The sequence below is a fragment of the Falco rusticolus genome, chromosome Z (genome assembly GCF_015220075.1).
Source record: "Falco rusticolus isolate bFalRus1 chromosome Z, bFalRus1.pri, whole genome shotgun sequence".
Lineage (NCBI taxonomy): Eukaryota > Metazoa > Chordata > Aves > Falconiformes > Falconidae > Falco > Falco rusticolus.
The window spans coordinates 35,413,223-35,430,214 of NC_051210.1; the positions used below are offsets into that span (position 1 = coordinate 35,413,223).

Consider the following 16,992-nt stretch of genomic DNA (forward strand, 5'->3'; position numbering starts at 1 on the left):
CCCACCCGGCGTCCCCCGGCCTCCCCCGGGCGATGTGGAGCTGCGGCCGCAAATGAGCCCCGGCCTCTCGGCGCGCAGCGGCGGGAGCGGGGCGCACCGGGGCGCGCCCGGGGACAAGCGGCGCAGCTGGGGGTACCCGCGCCCGCCCGCCGCGCTCCTGAACCCGCCGCGGCCGGGGCCGGGCGGCGGCGCGGGGGATCCGCGAGCGGCACCTAAAAAAATCGTTTCCTTCCGGATCGGCGGCGACGGCCGCCACTTCCCCGGCGCGGCTCGGTACCGGCGGCGGCGCCCTCCGGGGTGAGGCGCTCCGAAGCCGCGGAGGAAGCCGGCTGAGCGGCAAGCGCGGAGCGGAGGCCGCCGCCGCCGCCCCGCCGCCGTGTGGAGGAGGCTGAGCGGTGGGAGGGGCGGGGAGGGACCAGCCGCCGCGGTGACAAGGTGCCAGCGGAGCGGAGGGGTTGCCGCTAGTGCTCCGCCGTCCTCCCGCCGGGAGAAGTTTGGCTCCGGAGCAGCGCAGCCGCTGGGGCCGCCGCGGCGGGGCCGGGAGCTGCGCCGGGAGTCGCCGCGCCCGGGGCCGCGGCGGGACGGGGGTCGCTTCCAGCGGGAGGCGGCGCGGGGACGCCGGCGGCGGCAGCGGCGCTTCGGGAGCCGCCCCGCCCGCGCCATGGCAGCGCGGTCCCGCAGACCCTGGCTGAGCGTGGTGCTGGGGCTGGTGCTGGGCTTCACGGCCGCCTCCTGGCTCATCGCCCCCAGGGTGGCCGAGCTGGGCGAGAAGAAGAGGCGCGGCGCCAGCCTCTGCTCCTACTACGGCCGCTCGGCGGGGCCGCGGACGGCCGGGGGCGCGGCGGCGGCGGGCGGGCAGCAGGCGCCGCCAGAGGCGGCGGCGGTGCTGGGCGGCACGAGTTTCAGGAGCAGCCCCTGGGAACTGCCGGCGGCGGCGGCGGAGGGCACGGTCTCCAGCCCCGCCGTCGGCGGGGAAGGGGAGCCGGAGGAGGAGGAGGAGGGCGGCGAGAAGCGGAGCGGCCGGCCCGGCGGCAGCCACAACGGGAGCGAACACTGGGGGGGCTGCGCCAAGACCCGCAACTTCCTCTACGTGGGGGTGATGACGGCCCAGAAGTACCTGGGCAGCAGGGCGGTGGCGGCGCAGCGGACGTGGGCGCCCTCGGTGCCGGGCCGCGTGGAGTTCTTCTCCAGCCAGGGCTCCGCCGCGCCTCCCGGGCTGCCCCCGCTGCCCGTCGTCGCCTTGCCCGGCGTGGACGACTCGTACCCGCCGCAGAAGAAGTCCTTCATGATGATCAAGTACATGCACGACCACTACCTGGACAAGTACGAGTGGTTCATGCGGGCGGACGACGACGTCTACATTAAAGGTGAGCGGGGCGTGCCCCGCCGGCGGGGGGCAGGGAGGGACGGGAGCGGCGGCCCGGCGGTGGTCCACGGGGGGTGGGGAGAGTCGGTTCTGCCCGGGGAGGGGGGCGCGGGGAGTACCTCGACCCACCCCCCGCCCCGGCGGCGTTTGCCTCCAGCCCCCGAGTGCGGGGCGTGTGGGGTGCCGTCCCGGCGCTGAGGCCCTGGTGTCCCGCCGGGCGGAGGTGTCCCCGCGGGCCGGGCCGCGCTCGGGGAGCCCGCGGCGGCGGGGCGCGCTGGGGGCTGAGGCGCCGGTGTCGGCCGCGGCGGGCACGCTGGGCGGCTCCTGCGCGGGCGGGGCGGTCGCGGTGCTGCGGTTACCGGCGCTCGGGCGCGGCTCTGCCGTGAGCAGGCGGGAGGGACCGGCCCGGCGGGCAGCGGGGCTGACCGCGGCAGCGGAGCGGCGGGGGGTGCCGGCCCGCGTCCCGCCGCGCTCGCCGGCGCAGCCGAAGGGTGCGTGGCCCCGCCTGGTCCTGCCGCGTCCCGCCGCCCGTGCGCGGGCGGGCGTCGTCGTCCTGGGGCGGCTGGGCAGCCCCGCCGCCGTTGCGGTTTTCGGTGCGCCTTGGAGCCGATGTTTTCAGCACTAGTAAGAGTTCTCGGTTGGCTGGCTGACGCTTCGGCTGCTCGCACGCAGCCTCTGAAGGCTCCTTGTAAAGCTGCTGTCCTCAGCAGCGTGTCTCTGAAAAGTACCGCCCGACTCCGAGCGAGTTCAGTAGTACCTTTGCAAAATGATGCTCTGCAACCCGCTTCCTTTTGCTCTGCGCCTGTTGCTGCTGCTACTCGTGCAGTGTCCTGCTCTTGGGCAAGGAGGGGCTGAAGCGGTAAGCGTGAGCCGAGGTTCTGAGCGTGAGCCGAGGTTCTGAGCGTGGCTGCTTACCCTGCTGAAAGGCTGCTGAAAGTTAGCTGGAGGTGACTACAGTATCCTGTTCGTCACTTGATTTTGAGTCGTTTAATGCGCTGCTTGCTTGTCAGCCGTCACTCATCTGTGAAATGCTTGCACCCATACATGTGTGTGTATCCGGTTGCAGAGGTAAAAGTTGTCAGTGTTTTCTTTGGGCTCATTTTGGAGTTGTGACAAAGGTTCCAAGTTAATCCTATCCAGAAACTTTCATTCTCAAGTAAATATGAAATCGTGATTTCTTAAAAGAAAATAGGCAAAGGGGTTGAAGGAGAAGTGTGTAGAAGTTGTAGCACTGGGAATACTTTTGAAGGAGCCTGAGTTTTACCTTGTTCCAACAATTACTCTGTAATCAAACATATTTGTCGTGGTTAATTAAGAATTGCTCTGGTCTTTTCAAAAATTAATCCTATTAAAATAATACCTGGCATTTCCCTTGCTTTCAGCTGTATGAAAATGCCACTTTTAATGTTAATTAATTAAAAAAAAATTGTGAAAGGTAAACTTGTCCAAGGATGCTTTCAGTTAAATATAGGGTGCTGCTTTGGAAGTTATTTCCTTTTACAGTCTGAGATGCCTGTGATATTTTTAAGAAAGCTTGATGTACAGGAAAAGAGATGGCTGCTAGGCTAGGCAGAGAAATAACAGTAATCTTTTCTCTTTTTCAGGTGAAAAATTGGAGGAATTTCTTCGCTCACTGAACAGCAGTAAACCTCTGTATTTGGGACAAACTGGTCTGGGTAATATTGAGGAACTCGGAAAACTCGGGTTGGAGCCTGGAGAGAATTTCTGCATGGGAGGGCCGGGAATGATCTTCAGCCGGGAGGTTCTCAGGCGGATGGTGCCACATATAGGTGAATGCCTTCGAGAAATGTACACTACTCATGAGGATGTGGAGGTGGGCAGGTGTGTCCGAAGGTTTGGAGGAACTCAGTGTGTTTGGTCCTATGAGGTAAGTGACAGTATAAATTACAACATGCTATTTGTTTATAGTTTTGCATCTTGCAACTAAGCAGCTGTATCTGCAATCTCTTTGCACTAAAATCATGTTTTAATGCATGCATCAGAATGTAAACTGCAGACTGTTAAGAAAAAGAGAGAGGAAAACGTTCACTGTATGTTGCTACAAGTGTATTTCTTTCTACTTGTGTCCTTCAGTTTTGGTCACTTCAGTAACAGTGACAGTTACTGCAGCCATGTGGTACGTATTGCTGTGCTGTTAGTTCCTAAAGCATTACCTTGAAGGTTTCTACATATAATCCTTGACAGGATGGTGCTGTGTTTGACGCGGGCTGTTCATGTTGGATCTTTTTAAGAACTTTGTTTTGGATAAGCATGCACCATGTCTGTTCTGCATCACATGTTCTTAAAATATGTTGTGGTATTTGGAGAAGAATTGCCAGTATTTTTGTAATTACTCAGATGTGGTTTAATGGGGTTCATTACTGGCAAAAGCAGAAATAGGGGCTGGTTGGTTTTTTCTTGTGCAGAAATGAAATCTTTTAGACTGCATGCGTCCATAATACATGCTAATACTGTTCTACAGTAAGAAAAACACTTTTAAAAGTGATAGATGCAGGCAGTATAACAAATCTTCCTATACTGAGATCGTTTGAGAGGCAAATGACTTCATTCCATATTAGCACTTTCTGAAGTAATAAAGATGTGTTACAGTACCCAGAAAGTTTTTTTGCAGTGCCACAACTAAAATTCAGGCCTGTTTCTCTGGACATACTGTGGTTAGTGGCAAGATTCTCTTGTTAGATAAAAATTGACTAAGCATGCAACTGCCAGAAAGGGTGAAGATTGGTAACTAATCTGATGAATATGGTTTTAGTTATTTTGATTGGTTCTTTAATATTAATGTATGTTTGCCCTTGTACAACTCCCTCATTAACCAGGAAGAAATATTTAAATTGGCCAGTGAAAGAGGTTATGTGCTATTAATGACAAAAGGACGGGAAAAATACTTAATTTTGTAGATTAGTGTTTTTCTGAGTGGCCTGGGTAAAGGTGGCCATTTTAACAATGGGTTTGGTAGGCTATAGTGTATGTAAACAGGTGAATGGAAGTAAATATTGAATAGTTGATACTAAGTAGGTAGAAATCTTAGAGGTGGAAATCTTACACTTTGCTTCACAATAGGAAGGCACTTTTAAAGACTATTTCAATAAATGTGGTAAATGCCAATGTAAAATAATACATCTGTTGCACTGGTAGAGCAAGGAAGGCATTTATCAAGCAGATGGTTATCAGTGTAGGACTAGTGGTTCTTAATCAGACTTCCAAACCACATGCTACGTTGGCAGCTTAGTCTTACACTCTGATTTGGGCTGTGTCTGTACAAGGTTGTTTTCAAATCCTTATGGGCATGTGATGCCTGCTGATCTGTATCACATAGCAGAATTATGATTCTGCCTTGACAGTCATATCTTGGAAGGGGTTTTGTTTTTGTTTTTCTGGTTTGTCCTCCAGGAAGAAATTGGGGAAGGGAAGAAAACTGATAATAGATAACATTATCATTATGGTTATCATTTATTCTGATGTTGAATGTGAGGAAATTTTGTCTCCAAGCACTGAGCATAACTGGGATAGAGTGAAAAAATATGTTTACTTTCTTTAGTTTTGGAGACTGGGTTATATGACTGCCCAGAATTTCAGATTTTCATGGTAGGATTGGGGCCTGAGAACATAAGCTTTTTGGAAAAACCTTGTGTTTTTATGGTATCTGGAATAGTGACACCAGTCTTGAAAGTCAGTTGCTCTTGAAGGCTTTAGGTCTCTATAATAGTGGAAAAAGCAAAAAATGCATAAGGTATTGCAATAGCAGATGCTAATTTCTGACCAGTGTTTCCATCTGTTAGGAGAATCTTTGTTGCCAGTACAGGAGATGCTTCAGAAGATGCAGATGATTAAGACAAAGCTGCTTAGGATGCTTATCCCAGCATTTAATTTGTGTGGATGGGAAGGAGTGAAATAGGGTGTCCAGAGAGAGAGAAATTGCATTTGTGCTTTGGCAGTTTGTGTTGTGTGGCTGGTTGTTTCAAGTAGTCTGATGCTGCACCTGAACAGATTGGCATGTTGTGGGTTGGTAAATCAGTGGTGACAAGGGCAACTTTTTTTTCATAGGGCACTGAAACTGTTGCTGTGTGGTGTTTCATTCCTCCCCTTAGATCAGCCACAATGTTTGTGTGCTAGAAGGGGAATTACTCCCTGAGATACCTGTGCAAAATCTAAGATTGGGCCCAGGATTTTCTGCACAGCTAGTTGTACCTTTGTTGTGAAGTCATCTTGTGTGTAAGTATTAAACTGAGTCCTGCTGAGCTGCAAGATTTTTATGAACTTTGCTGCTTTGGTGAAGATGCATAATTTGTATTTAGTATGTGTTGCTGAAAACTAATATAAACAGGAAACAACTCCGTTAAAATCCAGAGAAGCAGATAAGCTCTGGAAGAGCTGAATCACTGTTGCACCATTTTTTACTAGATTTCTTTGCTAAGGACTGGCTGGGAAAGTCTCTTTTTGTTGAGGATGAAAGAAATCAAAGAGTTCAAGAGAAAACCTGAAATGCTTGATTTTTGCTGGGTGGCTCAGCTGGTGTAGGTAAGACTGGTTGCCTGTCAGGATTTATTTTGCTGCTGTTTAGAGTTAGCTAGTAAGCTGTGCTAGCTTGCTGGCAAGGACAGGGTTACAACTTTGACCTTTTCTTTTTTTTTTCTTTTTTTTTTTCCTGGCAATACTTTTTTGGGGGAAGTAGAACGAATAAGAAAAGATGGAGATGTATAAGCCTGCAATAAGCCACTCTTATATCTGGTGCTTTCAAGAGTTTAATTCTTGTTTTGCCAGATTTGAAGCCAGAGCTAAAGGCTGGGTCTCCCACGTACCAGATGACTTGTGGCTGAGGTGATGAGTCTCTCTGTCTCTGCTGATGGAGCTCCTCCACTTTAAATAAAGAATTAGTCATCAGACTGCTGAAAGAGTGAATTTAATAACAGGGTTTTTAAGGCACTTGTGCAGAGTGGAGGAGACTGAAACCTGCCCTCAGGCTGCAGTTTGACAGTTGCTCTAAGCTGACTTAAATATGGGCTTTCACTGAAGGATGGCTGATCCTTGGGGTTGCTGTCTTGTTCTGCAGGACTTGTGCAGCCCTCTGGTGAACTGGAGCAGGGGTGGGGTCCACTTGAAACCTGAACCTGACGAAAAGTATTTTCTTCAGGTGAATCAGTACTTGCAGCAGAGTTTGCTGAGCATGAGCATCAGAGGAAAGAAGATGTGGTTATGTTCAGCCAGGAATGAAAGGGCAGGAGAGTGTCAAACTGCCCTTCTGGGCAGCAGCTTACACTCACATTGGCTGGAAGTAACAGTTAAACTGCAACCTAAATCTTATACATTTCCTTGTTACTTGAGGAAGTATGAAGTGGTTTTTGGGTAGGTCATTTTCTTTCTACAGAAGATCCATTCTTGTTCTGATATATTTTTCACCTATATCTTAAATTATCCTTTAGTTTTGATGATGTTGTAATGACATTGTAATGATTAGGGTGTAATAAACCTGACAAATGTGTCTAAAATACCTCTGTAAAAAGCCTCTTTGTTTTCTTAGGTGTTAGCAACTTCTGCTTCCCAAAATCAGTAACAGTAGAGATTAAAAAGGGCCTTTTGCTTTTGTGCTTTCAGAATCCATATTTCAAGGTAGCACTCTCTCTTCCACTGATTATGAAGGCTTGAAAAGTTTTTCTTTAAATGAATGAAGAAATGAGCTTGATTTTATTGACTTACACTTATTTTATTATTTGGAAACAAAAATATAGTTAAACTGAGATGCTGTGTTGTTCCTCACTTTGCTGTTTAGAAGGGACTTGACTATAGAGGACCATTTGGGAAAAAAAGCTGATTACTTCTTTATCCCTGCCCCCCCCCCCCCCTTTTTTTTTAAAAAAAAAAAAGCTGTTTCTGCTTGCAGAAGACCATTTTGTAATTTGTAACCTAAGTTTATAAGACATCAAATAGCGTAGTTCTACAAAAGGACAAAATAAAATGCAATGCATGAATTAAGCAGCTGTAACAATTTAAGCAGAAATCAAACATTATCAGGGTATAAATACTGACTGTCAGAGGAGTTTTTTTCTTCAGAAAATGAAAAATGACAAATGCAGCATAAAAAGATTTAAAGACCATTTGTCAGTTGGTCTGGGACATTTATTCCTATGTTAAGTTTGTACAGCTTTTCTTTTTGTAGCCTTTTTTTCCTTTCTTTGTGGAAAATAACATAGAATTGTACAGTTTCTCAAGGTAGAAGGAACCCATAAGGATCATCAAGTGCAGTGCCCACTATGTTAGTTGTAAACTTTAAAAACTATATTTGTACAAAAAACTACATTCATACAAAACACCCCATATACTTTTGATCTTTTGGTAACGTGTACATTGATATTGAAAGAAAACATTGTACTTTGTATGTACAAGCAGTCCACATTAATGTTTGTATACATGGTCTTTTTCCTTTTACAAAGGTCTATGAAAACCATAAGATACAGTCTTATTACTAGAAGAGTTTTATAATAATGCAGCTCTCTAATAACCTATTTGTTGTTGATTGCCAGCAGTTACATTAAATACTACAGAAAATACAACGGGAAAATACTTATTTGGATCAAACTGCATGCTCAAAAAGTTTTCCTTTGCAGTGCACTGGTATTGTGACAGTCTCCAGAGGTTCTGGAACCTCTGCAAGTCATCTTCTAGCTTCCTCTAAAAATACTTTATCTTTTCCTTTTTTAATGTCAATTTTCCTTCCTTATGTATTTTAATTTTTCATTCAAGGCTTTGTGTCTCTCTTTGGTGAAGATGTTGGTGGATCATAACTCAGCTTTGAGTTGAACCCTACACCAAACAGGAGCATTAGAGGTGTATTTGCCTTTGACGACGGCAAGATGGAATTGTGCTCATTTGGGTACTGGAATGATCAGGCTTGAAGCAGCAGTACACACTCCCACTTAAACTGTTGGTTTTGGGAAGCTTCATTAGGTAGTTCATTATGCAGCCATCATTTTAAAAAAGCATAGAGTCTTTACAGTCACCCAAGAATAGAAATGCATGGAAGAGTGGGTAATTAAGACTGTAGCAGGGGTCTCTGATGGTACGTGGAGATGAACAGGATGATCCAGAGGCCTTAGAACTATTTGCATAAATGGCCAATTACTGTTACAGGATTGTGTATATGCTGTCTTAACAATTTGTTATTAATAGCTGATTACAGCAATGTTAAAGGTATTTATCAAACTTTTGTTTTTACTTTAGTAAATACAAGGTTTTTTACTTTAATGTGATTCTCACCTCATTAGAAAATTGAGTTATATTTTGATACCATTGTAGTATAGTGTTTCTGTGCATACATGATACTGTAGAAAATGCAAGTCATGAAATGCATATCCTATTGCAATAACCACTGTGCTGAAACTGGGTCATTACTCCTGCCCTATGTGGCTCTGTCTGGTCACCGTCTGAGCTGCCTGCCCGTGTTGTGCTGTGCAGACTCCCTGCTCTTTCTCTGGCCTTGTAAGTAACCTCTTGTCGTCCATTTGCTCTTTTACCTGGGGAATCTGGGGAAACTGCCCAGGAGTGCTGCCTCCATTGGGTTCACATGCCTTGGGACTCCCTGTCTTCTTGCCCCTTTTTGACCCAGCTTGGCTGGGAGTTCAGGAAATTCATGGTGAGAAAACAGATTTGTCCCTGGTAGTTGCATGTTATTGAGGGTCTTCAGCATTTTCTCATGTGGCTCAGCAGGACTTCAAGAGTTGGAGATACCTTTTTGGGGGGTCTTTACTCTGAAGGATTCAGATGGTATTCCCACAACTACTGTGGAGGTGGTGTGCTAGCACACATGAGCACATGGCTATGGTCCAGTGTATCATGGTGTCTTTGCTGTGGAGCCAAAAGCTAAGGGGGCTGTTTCTCAGCCTGGTTGAGGGTTACCTTCTCTTAGGTTTCTGGGTTGTTTGCAGGTTGGGTGTCCTGTCTTTCCTGCTGTGCCCCAAGAGGAAATATTGCTTGTGACTTTTTGCAGTTTGACAGCTGTGTAATTCTGACTCCTGGTGCTGAGTTACCAAGGTGCTGGAGGACTCTAGGGCTGTATTTTCATGTCCATGATGTGAAGAAAGCATGGATAAACTTCCCTCTTAATGTGTTTTCTTCTGAGGTGCCAGCACCTATTTATGTGCAGGACTATATGGGCTCGCTAACAGTTTCTAGTCTGTTTTGAAAGTTTGTACTTTCTTAAAGCAAATATTTCAAAGGTTTTCATCTTTAAGAATAAGCTCTTGTTTGAATTACCAAAGCATTCCACAGACAAGCCAAAGAAAAACATCAGGAAAAGTTCCTTAAATGATTAAAAATGTGTCTTTAGTTCTGCATATGTATATCCTGGAGCCTCTCTCAACCTCGATGGAAATTTAAACCCAAACATGTTCAACTTTTTTTCTCATGTTTGCTTTCCTTTTACTGGAGATACTTTTTCAAGACTTTTGTGCAATTGGTACATTGGAGGTGGTATTTCCTTAGAAGGTTAGTGTAGGAGGCTCACTGTTCAAGTGTGGTTGAAAATAGTGTTAGACATGAGATGACGCAACTGTGGCACAACTGTTGTAATACTCATCTCATTTAAACCCATCACATCATCACTCTTGACAGTGCCTATCACATTATGCAAGGAAACAGCTTGATTTTTAATCAATTGATGAAGAATTTCCCACTTTATTGATGGATGAATTGAATTAATTTTAATTCTTCTTCAATTGATGAAGATCTTGAGTGCTTTAGGGTCAACAGCGGATTCAGTGCTTTAAGTGAATCCATGAAACAAAGCACCATGAAATCCTGATGTTTTTCTGGTTTATCCTGAAATAGTTTTCTGTATGTTACGTTAAAATCAAGTAAACCAAACCACATGGGAAGTATTAGTTTCTATAGATACTGCCAGAATTATCTTTATTTTCAACAATTTGTCTTTCCTAGATGTTCTGAAATAAATTTCCCTTTCACACTTACAGATTTGATTGTGGTTATTGGTGATACTTTGACAGAGAATTTTGTTAAACTATCCTGCTTGAGGCTTTTTGAAGTGTTTATTGCAGACTACTAGGTAAATCAAACAGCAGAGAGTTGCTCAAAGTGTGTATAGTCTTCTCAAAGACACTGATGGTCCACAGGTGTTTCCTCCTGCTCCCTCGCAACCCCCAGTTGGTTCTGCTACTTTTCCTGGACTGTTCTTTGTATCTCTTCTTATCCTGATTTCGGAAATCTCCCAGAGATAACTTTCCTGACTTTCACTTTCCAACTTTATGACTTTTGATGAGATTGAAAGACATGCTTCTGCTGCAATAGAAAATGCTCACAAAGAGAGAAGCTCGAAGTTGTAAACAAGGAGAGTTACAGAAATTATTTCAAATAAGCACTCATTGAATGTACTATTTACCATGGTATTTTATTATCAAAAATAGAATATGTTTCTTTTATCAAATAATAAGCTTTGAAGCTACTCTTTCAGTTCTGTGTGTTTCTTGGGAGTTTTCTGCAAGTAGACAAATAGGTATAAAGTGCAGCTGGGTCATTTTAGGTCTTCCGACTTTATTTACTCTGTGGTTCTCATTACCAAACTGGTTTCCACTTACTTTCAGTTCTTATGTAAGAAGGTATGTATTAAGTCATTGTCAGTGTATGCTGCTGTAATATATTCTCCAAAATATGCTTTTATCTAGATATTTGATTTCATTATATGGCATGAAATATTCAAAGAATACAAATATTATTTAAAGTGTAGCTAGAACTGCTACACTTTGAGGAGTTTATTCCATCTGACCAGTGCTGGCTAATGATTTGAGCTCAAGAGGAGTGCACAGGCTGGTTAATCTTTAGTTACATATTTGGAACTGGTCAGCAAGTAAATGTGCAGGTCCACCCTGGCTACAAAATTTTTGGCTTCCTAGGTATCACAGTAAGAAAAGATTTTTGGCCTGCTATTAAATTTTTTTTTTAAAAGCATATATATACTCCAGGAAACAAACAACATCTTAAACTGGAGGTATAATTTTAGAAAATTCTGGAGGAGGATAAGCAGCCTGGTAACAGTTACAGGCTTCTTGAGTGCTGTTTTATGTACGATTGAGAAGGTTACCTTTTAATTTATTTTTTATTTAGGGCTTTTGAGACACATTTTCCACAGTCATGTTCCACATTGGTTGAAATTTTACCTTTAATAACCTAAACTTTCTGAATATTTAAAAATGTGGGGGGGGAAACCTAAAATAAGTCTCTTCTGAAATGCGATGGTTTAACCAGACAGAATACTGAAGATTATATAACCTGAGGTACTAACTGGACAATTTTTTTTTTATTATTTTTTTAAATTATTAGTTTGTGATAAAATATTTGATTCAGAAACTTGAAGCATTCCTTTTAATAATAGGATTGTAATCTTGTGCCTTGTTTTTTTGTGCACTTGATACTTTGAAGGATTTTATATTTTCAAGATTTTAAAGTGCATTTGAGTCCCTAAACTTTTTTGCTTTTTGTTTCTACAACCTTTCAGGGGCAAATTAACATCTGAAGGCCAACAATTTGATCACCAAGGATGGTGCTCATTTTGACTCTGCATTTGATGGTGTCAGGGAAGTGTTTGTTCGTGGGGCCCTTTTTGAGTGTGGCCTGTGTGAACTCGTGGAGTGGAAGCAGATACACTAAAGAAATGCAGCAATTCTTTGGTGGTATGCTTGGCCGCACTGCAGTGAATGTGGTCTTAACTACTCCATGAGGCATACACTGTAAATCTGTGCACATGTAAATGTGCATTTGTACGTACATATGCATATATTTAAACCTTGTGCCTAGTTGATAACCAGGCTCCCAGGGGCACAAGAAGGTCCTTTGCAGCTTTTAAGCTGCACTTCTGGGTATTTATCGCTGCCTCTCTACTGTAAAGTTTAAGAATTTAGCTTTCAGCTTGTTTTTGATTTCTCTTCATGGTTACATCTGTTCCTTCTGTTCTGTATATACATGTATTTTGGCTTACAGCTTCAATTTAACATGCCTTTTCAGCTTTCCATTCTCCTTGAAACCTTTCTCTTTCCAGCTACAGACTGTAGCACACCTATTAGCATATTAACTTTTTATCGCCAAAGGGGACTGTCTTATTGACCAGCTCTTATCCTGCCAGAATTGCACAGCTTTCTATTGTTGATCATGATAAAACACGGTGACTCTTTCTATCACTTCTATAAATTTTGGGCAAAATTTTCTGAAGTGCATGGGTCTCACTTCCAGAGGTCAGGGAGTTGAACTAGAAGAGATGTAGCTGATGGCAAAGCTTTTAGGAAAATGCTTAACTTGGCAGGCAAAACAGCTTCATTATATGCTATTGATGTTTGTAATTGTTTTAAAATAATTTCTTAGGTATAAATCTGTCCTGTTAGAATGAATACTAGCAGGTGCTAGTATTTGGGATTCTTCTTCTCTAAATTTTTGTAACTGAAGATATTTTTCTTCATGTGGTAGGGGGAAATGATTACACCTAACTGAGGGTAGTTGACTGTAAAAGTAAACATTGTCAAACAGTATAAAGTATAATTTCTTAATATTTGGCTGTGACAATTTTTGGAAATGTACTATTAGTATATTCAAGAAGGTCATTAAGTGTATATATATTTCTTTTGTGGCATTTGATGCTTGAGGTTTGCTTAAAGGTTATACCTTTGCAAAAATTGATTATTGTTTATACCTTTGAGAAAGAATTCTGTACTGAAGCTATGCATTGATTATACCTCCATTCTGGCCATGGTAAGTTGGTGCTCACTTCCCTCTATCAAATCTATTAGACTTAGTTTTTAATGTACTAAATCCAAGAATAAACCTACCTTCCATCTCTTTTCTTAAATTCCTATCCGTGCTGTGCTGCTGACGTGCATGGTTATAGGTGACAACTGTCATGGGAGAGAGGTGTACGAGTCCTAGGGTCTCTATGGGGCAGAGAGTCTTGAATGAGTAAGAACAGCTGGTCTTGTTTCTTCAATATGTTTATCAGCTGTGCTAGCCCATCCTGAGCTTCCTAACTCATCACTGGAAAAATGTTTTGAACAGCAGTGGCTTTATTATTTTAGCTACATATAATGCTAGAAACAGCAGAGGGAAATGCTGGAAGGAGGTAGGCTGGAGTAACAGACTGACATGCCTTGATTGAGTTTGGCATGTTAGAAAACAGCTACTGCGAATCAGCTGCTTGTGACTGGGATTTGCATCCCCACACATAAGACTATGAGATTTTTCCTTATAATAGGATGTGGTGCTGGTGTTCTCTGCGTGCAGGCGTTATGTGGTTGTGTATACATGTGTGTGCTTATGTATTTTTAAGAATAATGCTGTGTATTGCCATTTGCCTTTTTGCTGCACTTTGAGCGCTGAATAATCATAAAGGTCATTAAGTTTATGTCATGTAGCTTGTTGTCAGCTGTTTCTGGAGACTGATGATTTTTATAACAATTGTTGTGCCTAGACCTATCAGGAATTGTAGGAACCTCACCCCCATGTGAGAATCCAGTGTTATAATGTTGCTTTGTTTCTATTAAACATGCCAGTTATCCTCTGTAGTATTCACCTACTGACTGTATTTTGCTAGTGCATTAAGGGATGTGAAAGTACTTACGCTCCCACATTGATCTGAATAGGATTTACATTAGCGATGTATTCTGTTGATAAGACGCTGAATAAAGTTCATTAGTTCAGAAGCGGGAAAATCTAAATGAGACCCGTAGAACAGCCATGTTAAAATATGTTCCTGATTAAATAAAAGCTTTCAAATTTTTCATGTTTCTGAATATTGGTGATACCTATACTGGTATCTGAAAAGACACTTCAGTAGCAGCATTCCAGCAGGTAGTTCCAGAACTGCAGGAGCTTCCCACTCATCTCAGTTTAAAAGAACTTTGCTGTTGCTAATTGAAATGTTGAATTTAGTACTAAACTCACAATTTTGTTGTTTAATAGTTAATTTCCATTGCTAAACATTATTTGGACACCTACTGTTTTCCTTGGAAATGGCCTTTGAAAAGATTTATTTAGAGCTGCTGCCATATACCTGTGGACTGATGGTTTTACCGGTTTTAATAATCCATGTTATCTTCAATGTAGGTACAGTTTGTGTTCTTTCAAATCTGAGAGAAAATAAAATGCAGTGCCCTGGGTTGGGAGAGGAAAGGATTTTTGCTTTTCTTGTTTTTTATTTAGTTGTTTCTGTCTAGCTATAATTATATTAATCAGCTTGGTCAAAATAAGTCTTTTTCTGCAGACTAGGTACTAGTCTGCTAGTTAGATCATAACATCTGTTATGATCATGTAGGTAGGTTAAAAAAATAGTCGCTGGATTAAGTATTTCGGTTATATGGGAAGAGAAGCTTTAATGACTAGCACAGTGTTAGTATCATACAGTCTTACTCTGTTACTTTTTAAACAGTTTCAAAAAAGTTTTTATGTGTTTTATAGTATAATTATTATTTTTTTATTCATTGGGAATAAATACATAGTAATGAGAGATGTCCAGTAGAGTTTTTGGCATATGTTCATCAATACAGATAATAAAACAGCAACGCTATTGTATTCGTTCACACACTCTAAGAAGGTATTTAAGATACCTTCCACACTTCCCATCATTCCTTTTTGTAAACATATTGAGCTCCATCTAAAATAACATGTTTTCCATTTTACCTGCACTGTGTCACTGGCATACTGTTATAAAAATGCAATTGCCATAATGAGTAGCTTTTTAACCTATGCTTTTATCTTGTTTGACGCAAATATGCAGCCATGTGTTCTTCTGTGAGTTATTTACTTCAGAAAGTTCTTGTTTCATCCATTGTACTTACCCACCCGTAGTGATAAATGCTACAGAGCTTTTATTTGTTGAGGTACAAGAATTTGTGCTTTCTGTTCCTCTTGTTCTCTTAATCACCCTTCATTTGCCTCAGTCTCTCTTTTTTTTTTTTTTTCATTTTAAATGCGTGATCGGGATTGAGTATGGTACTATGTATGGGAGCTCATCTGTAACTTCTATAGTAGTGCTCAATGTTCAGCTTCACTGCTGCATCTCAGGATTACATTTACCATTTTTAAGGCTTCCTCATACTGTAAATTCATCACCATTTTGCGGTTGGTTAGTACTAGTAGGTTAATGTCATCTTCGTCCATTTTCACCTATTGAGCTTCTGACTGGCAGAATATTTCACTTGTGTTAAAATTTACTAGTACAGTAGTTGCATGTTTAATCCTGTTGCTATTGGATAACTGTGCTGTCCTGATCAGGATGTTGCAGTATCAGATAAAAATTGCCTTGTCTTGTGTAAAGGGAACATTCCTGATTAGCACAGTGACCTCCACAGCAAGGGCAGATGCTGTGGTAGCAAGAGAGGGACCGTGCTATGTCCCACATGGAAATTGCTAGCCATTGTTCCAAGTCTACTTGTACCTCCTAGCAGGCAAATGATTAGTGAATAAGAAAGATTTTATCTCACAAAGAGCTTAATCACACATGATGTTAATTTTTGAGGGCTTTCATTCCAACTAAAGGAAGCAATTCAGTGATTCTTAGAGGAAAGTTGCCTTTTGGTCTTTCAACTTTATGCTCCATGATTTGCCATTTTCTTTTTTGATGTTAGTTGTGAAATTACTGCAAATAAACATGTAAATTATCAGAAACACCCAAAGGAGCTCAAAGGACTATCTTTGAACACTGGACATTCTTTGTCAAGTCAGTTACTTGAATCCAAAGCTGAATATCCGTGGAAGACAAACACAGTAATTTCCAGTTTTGCTCTACAGCCATTGTGGCCAGGACAATTACTGAATGAATAATGGAGTATGCTGGTAAAATTGATGCTTTTGGTTGAAGTATGTTGACTGTGTAGTGCAGATATTTTCACGCTATGAATTCATACGTAATTTGGAAAAAAAACATCCTGTGTGTACTGTTTATGAATGCTTTAATTCATGAGGAATTGAAGTGGAAGATTCCAATTAATTGTTCAAGGAATTGAAGCTTGAAGAAGTGTGTATGTATATATGTACCTACACATGTACGTATGTATGTGTTTTTGTATGTGTGTATATATATATATATATATCTGTAAGAAATGCCAGAAGAGCATGCCAGTACTTTTTAATGTTACAGCTTGAGGCAATTTCTTTGAAATACCTACAATAAAATGCAGACTTGTAAAAGATTTTTTTGGATACATTGGAAAATATGTTCCCATGAAAACAAGGCTTACATAAATGCAAGGGTTATTTCCAGCTTTAATGCTTCTTTAGAGCTTTTCAACTTCAGTAATAAGCAGTAAATATATGTGTGTTAAATCTTATGTGCACCTATATTCCTTAGGCAGTTCAGATCATGTCTGTGTCTTGAGGTTGGCATCACTCCTGCAACAAATACGAAACAAACAGCTCAGTCTTTGCAGCATACAAGCAGTTTGCTCCTGTCAGCTCTGGGAGCTTTTTTGGAAGAGATGTCAACTTTTGCTGAACTCATCTTTTCCCAGGTAAATAAATTAATACAAGTTGTAGACCTAAAACTGCCTCTGAGGTCTCCTTGCAGTCATCTGTGTTATATGCTGCTACATCCTGAGCTATCTAAAAAATCTGTTTTCAGT

The 16,992-nt window shown here is 42.6% G+C and overlaps 1 protein-coding gene across 1 annotated transcript in view; it reads left to right on the forward strand.

The window, feature by feature from the left end:
- Window positions 1–466: 466 nt before the first annotated feature.
- The window catches only part of CHSY3 (chondroitin sulfate synthase 3), a 164,706-nt gene continuing 148,180 nt past the window's right edge, over window positions 467–16,992 (forward strand). Inside the window, exons 1-2 of the mRNA XM_037374581.1 lie at window positions 467–1,367; window positions 2,971–3,254. Coding sequence (XP_037230478.1) covers window positions 662–1,367; window positions 2,971–3,254 — 990 coding nt within the window. The 5' untranslated portion in view covers window positions 467–661. The remainder of the gene's footprint in view (window positions 1,368–2,970; window positions 3,255–16,992) is intronic.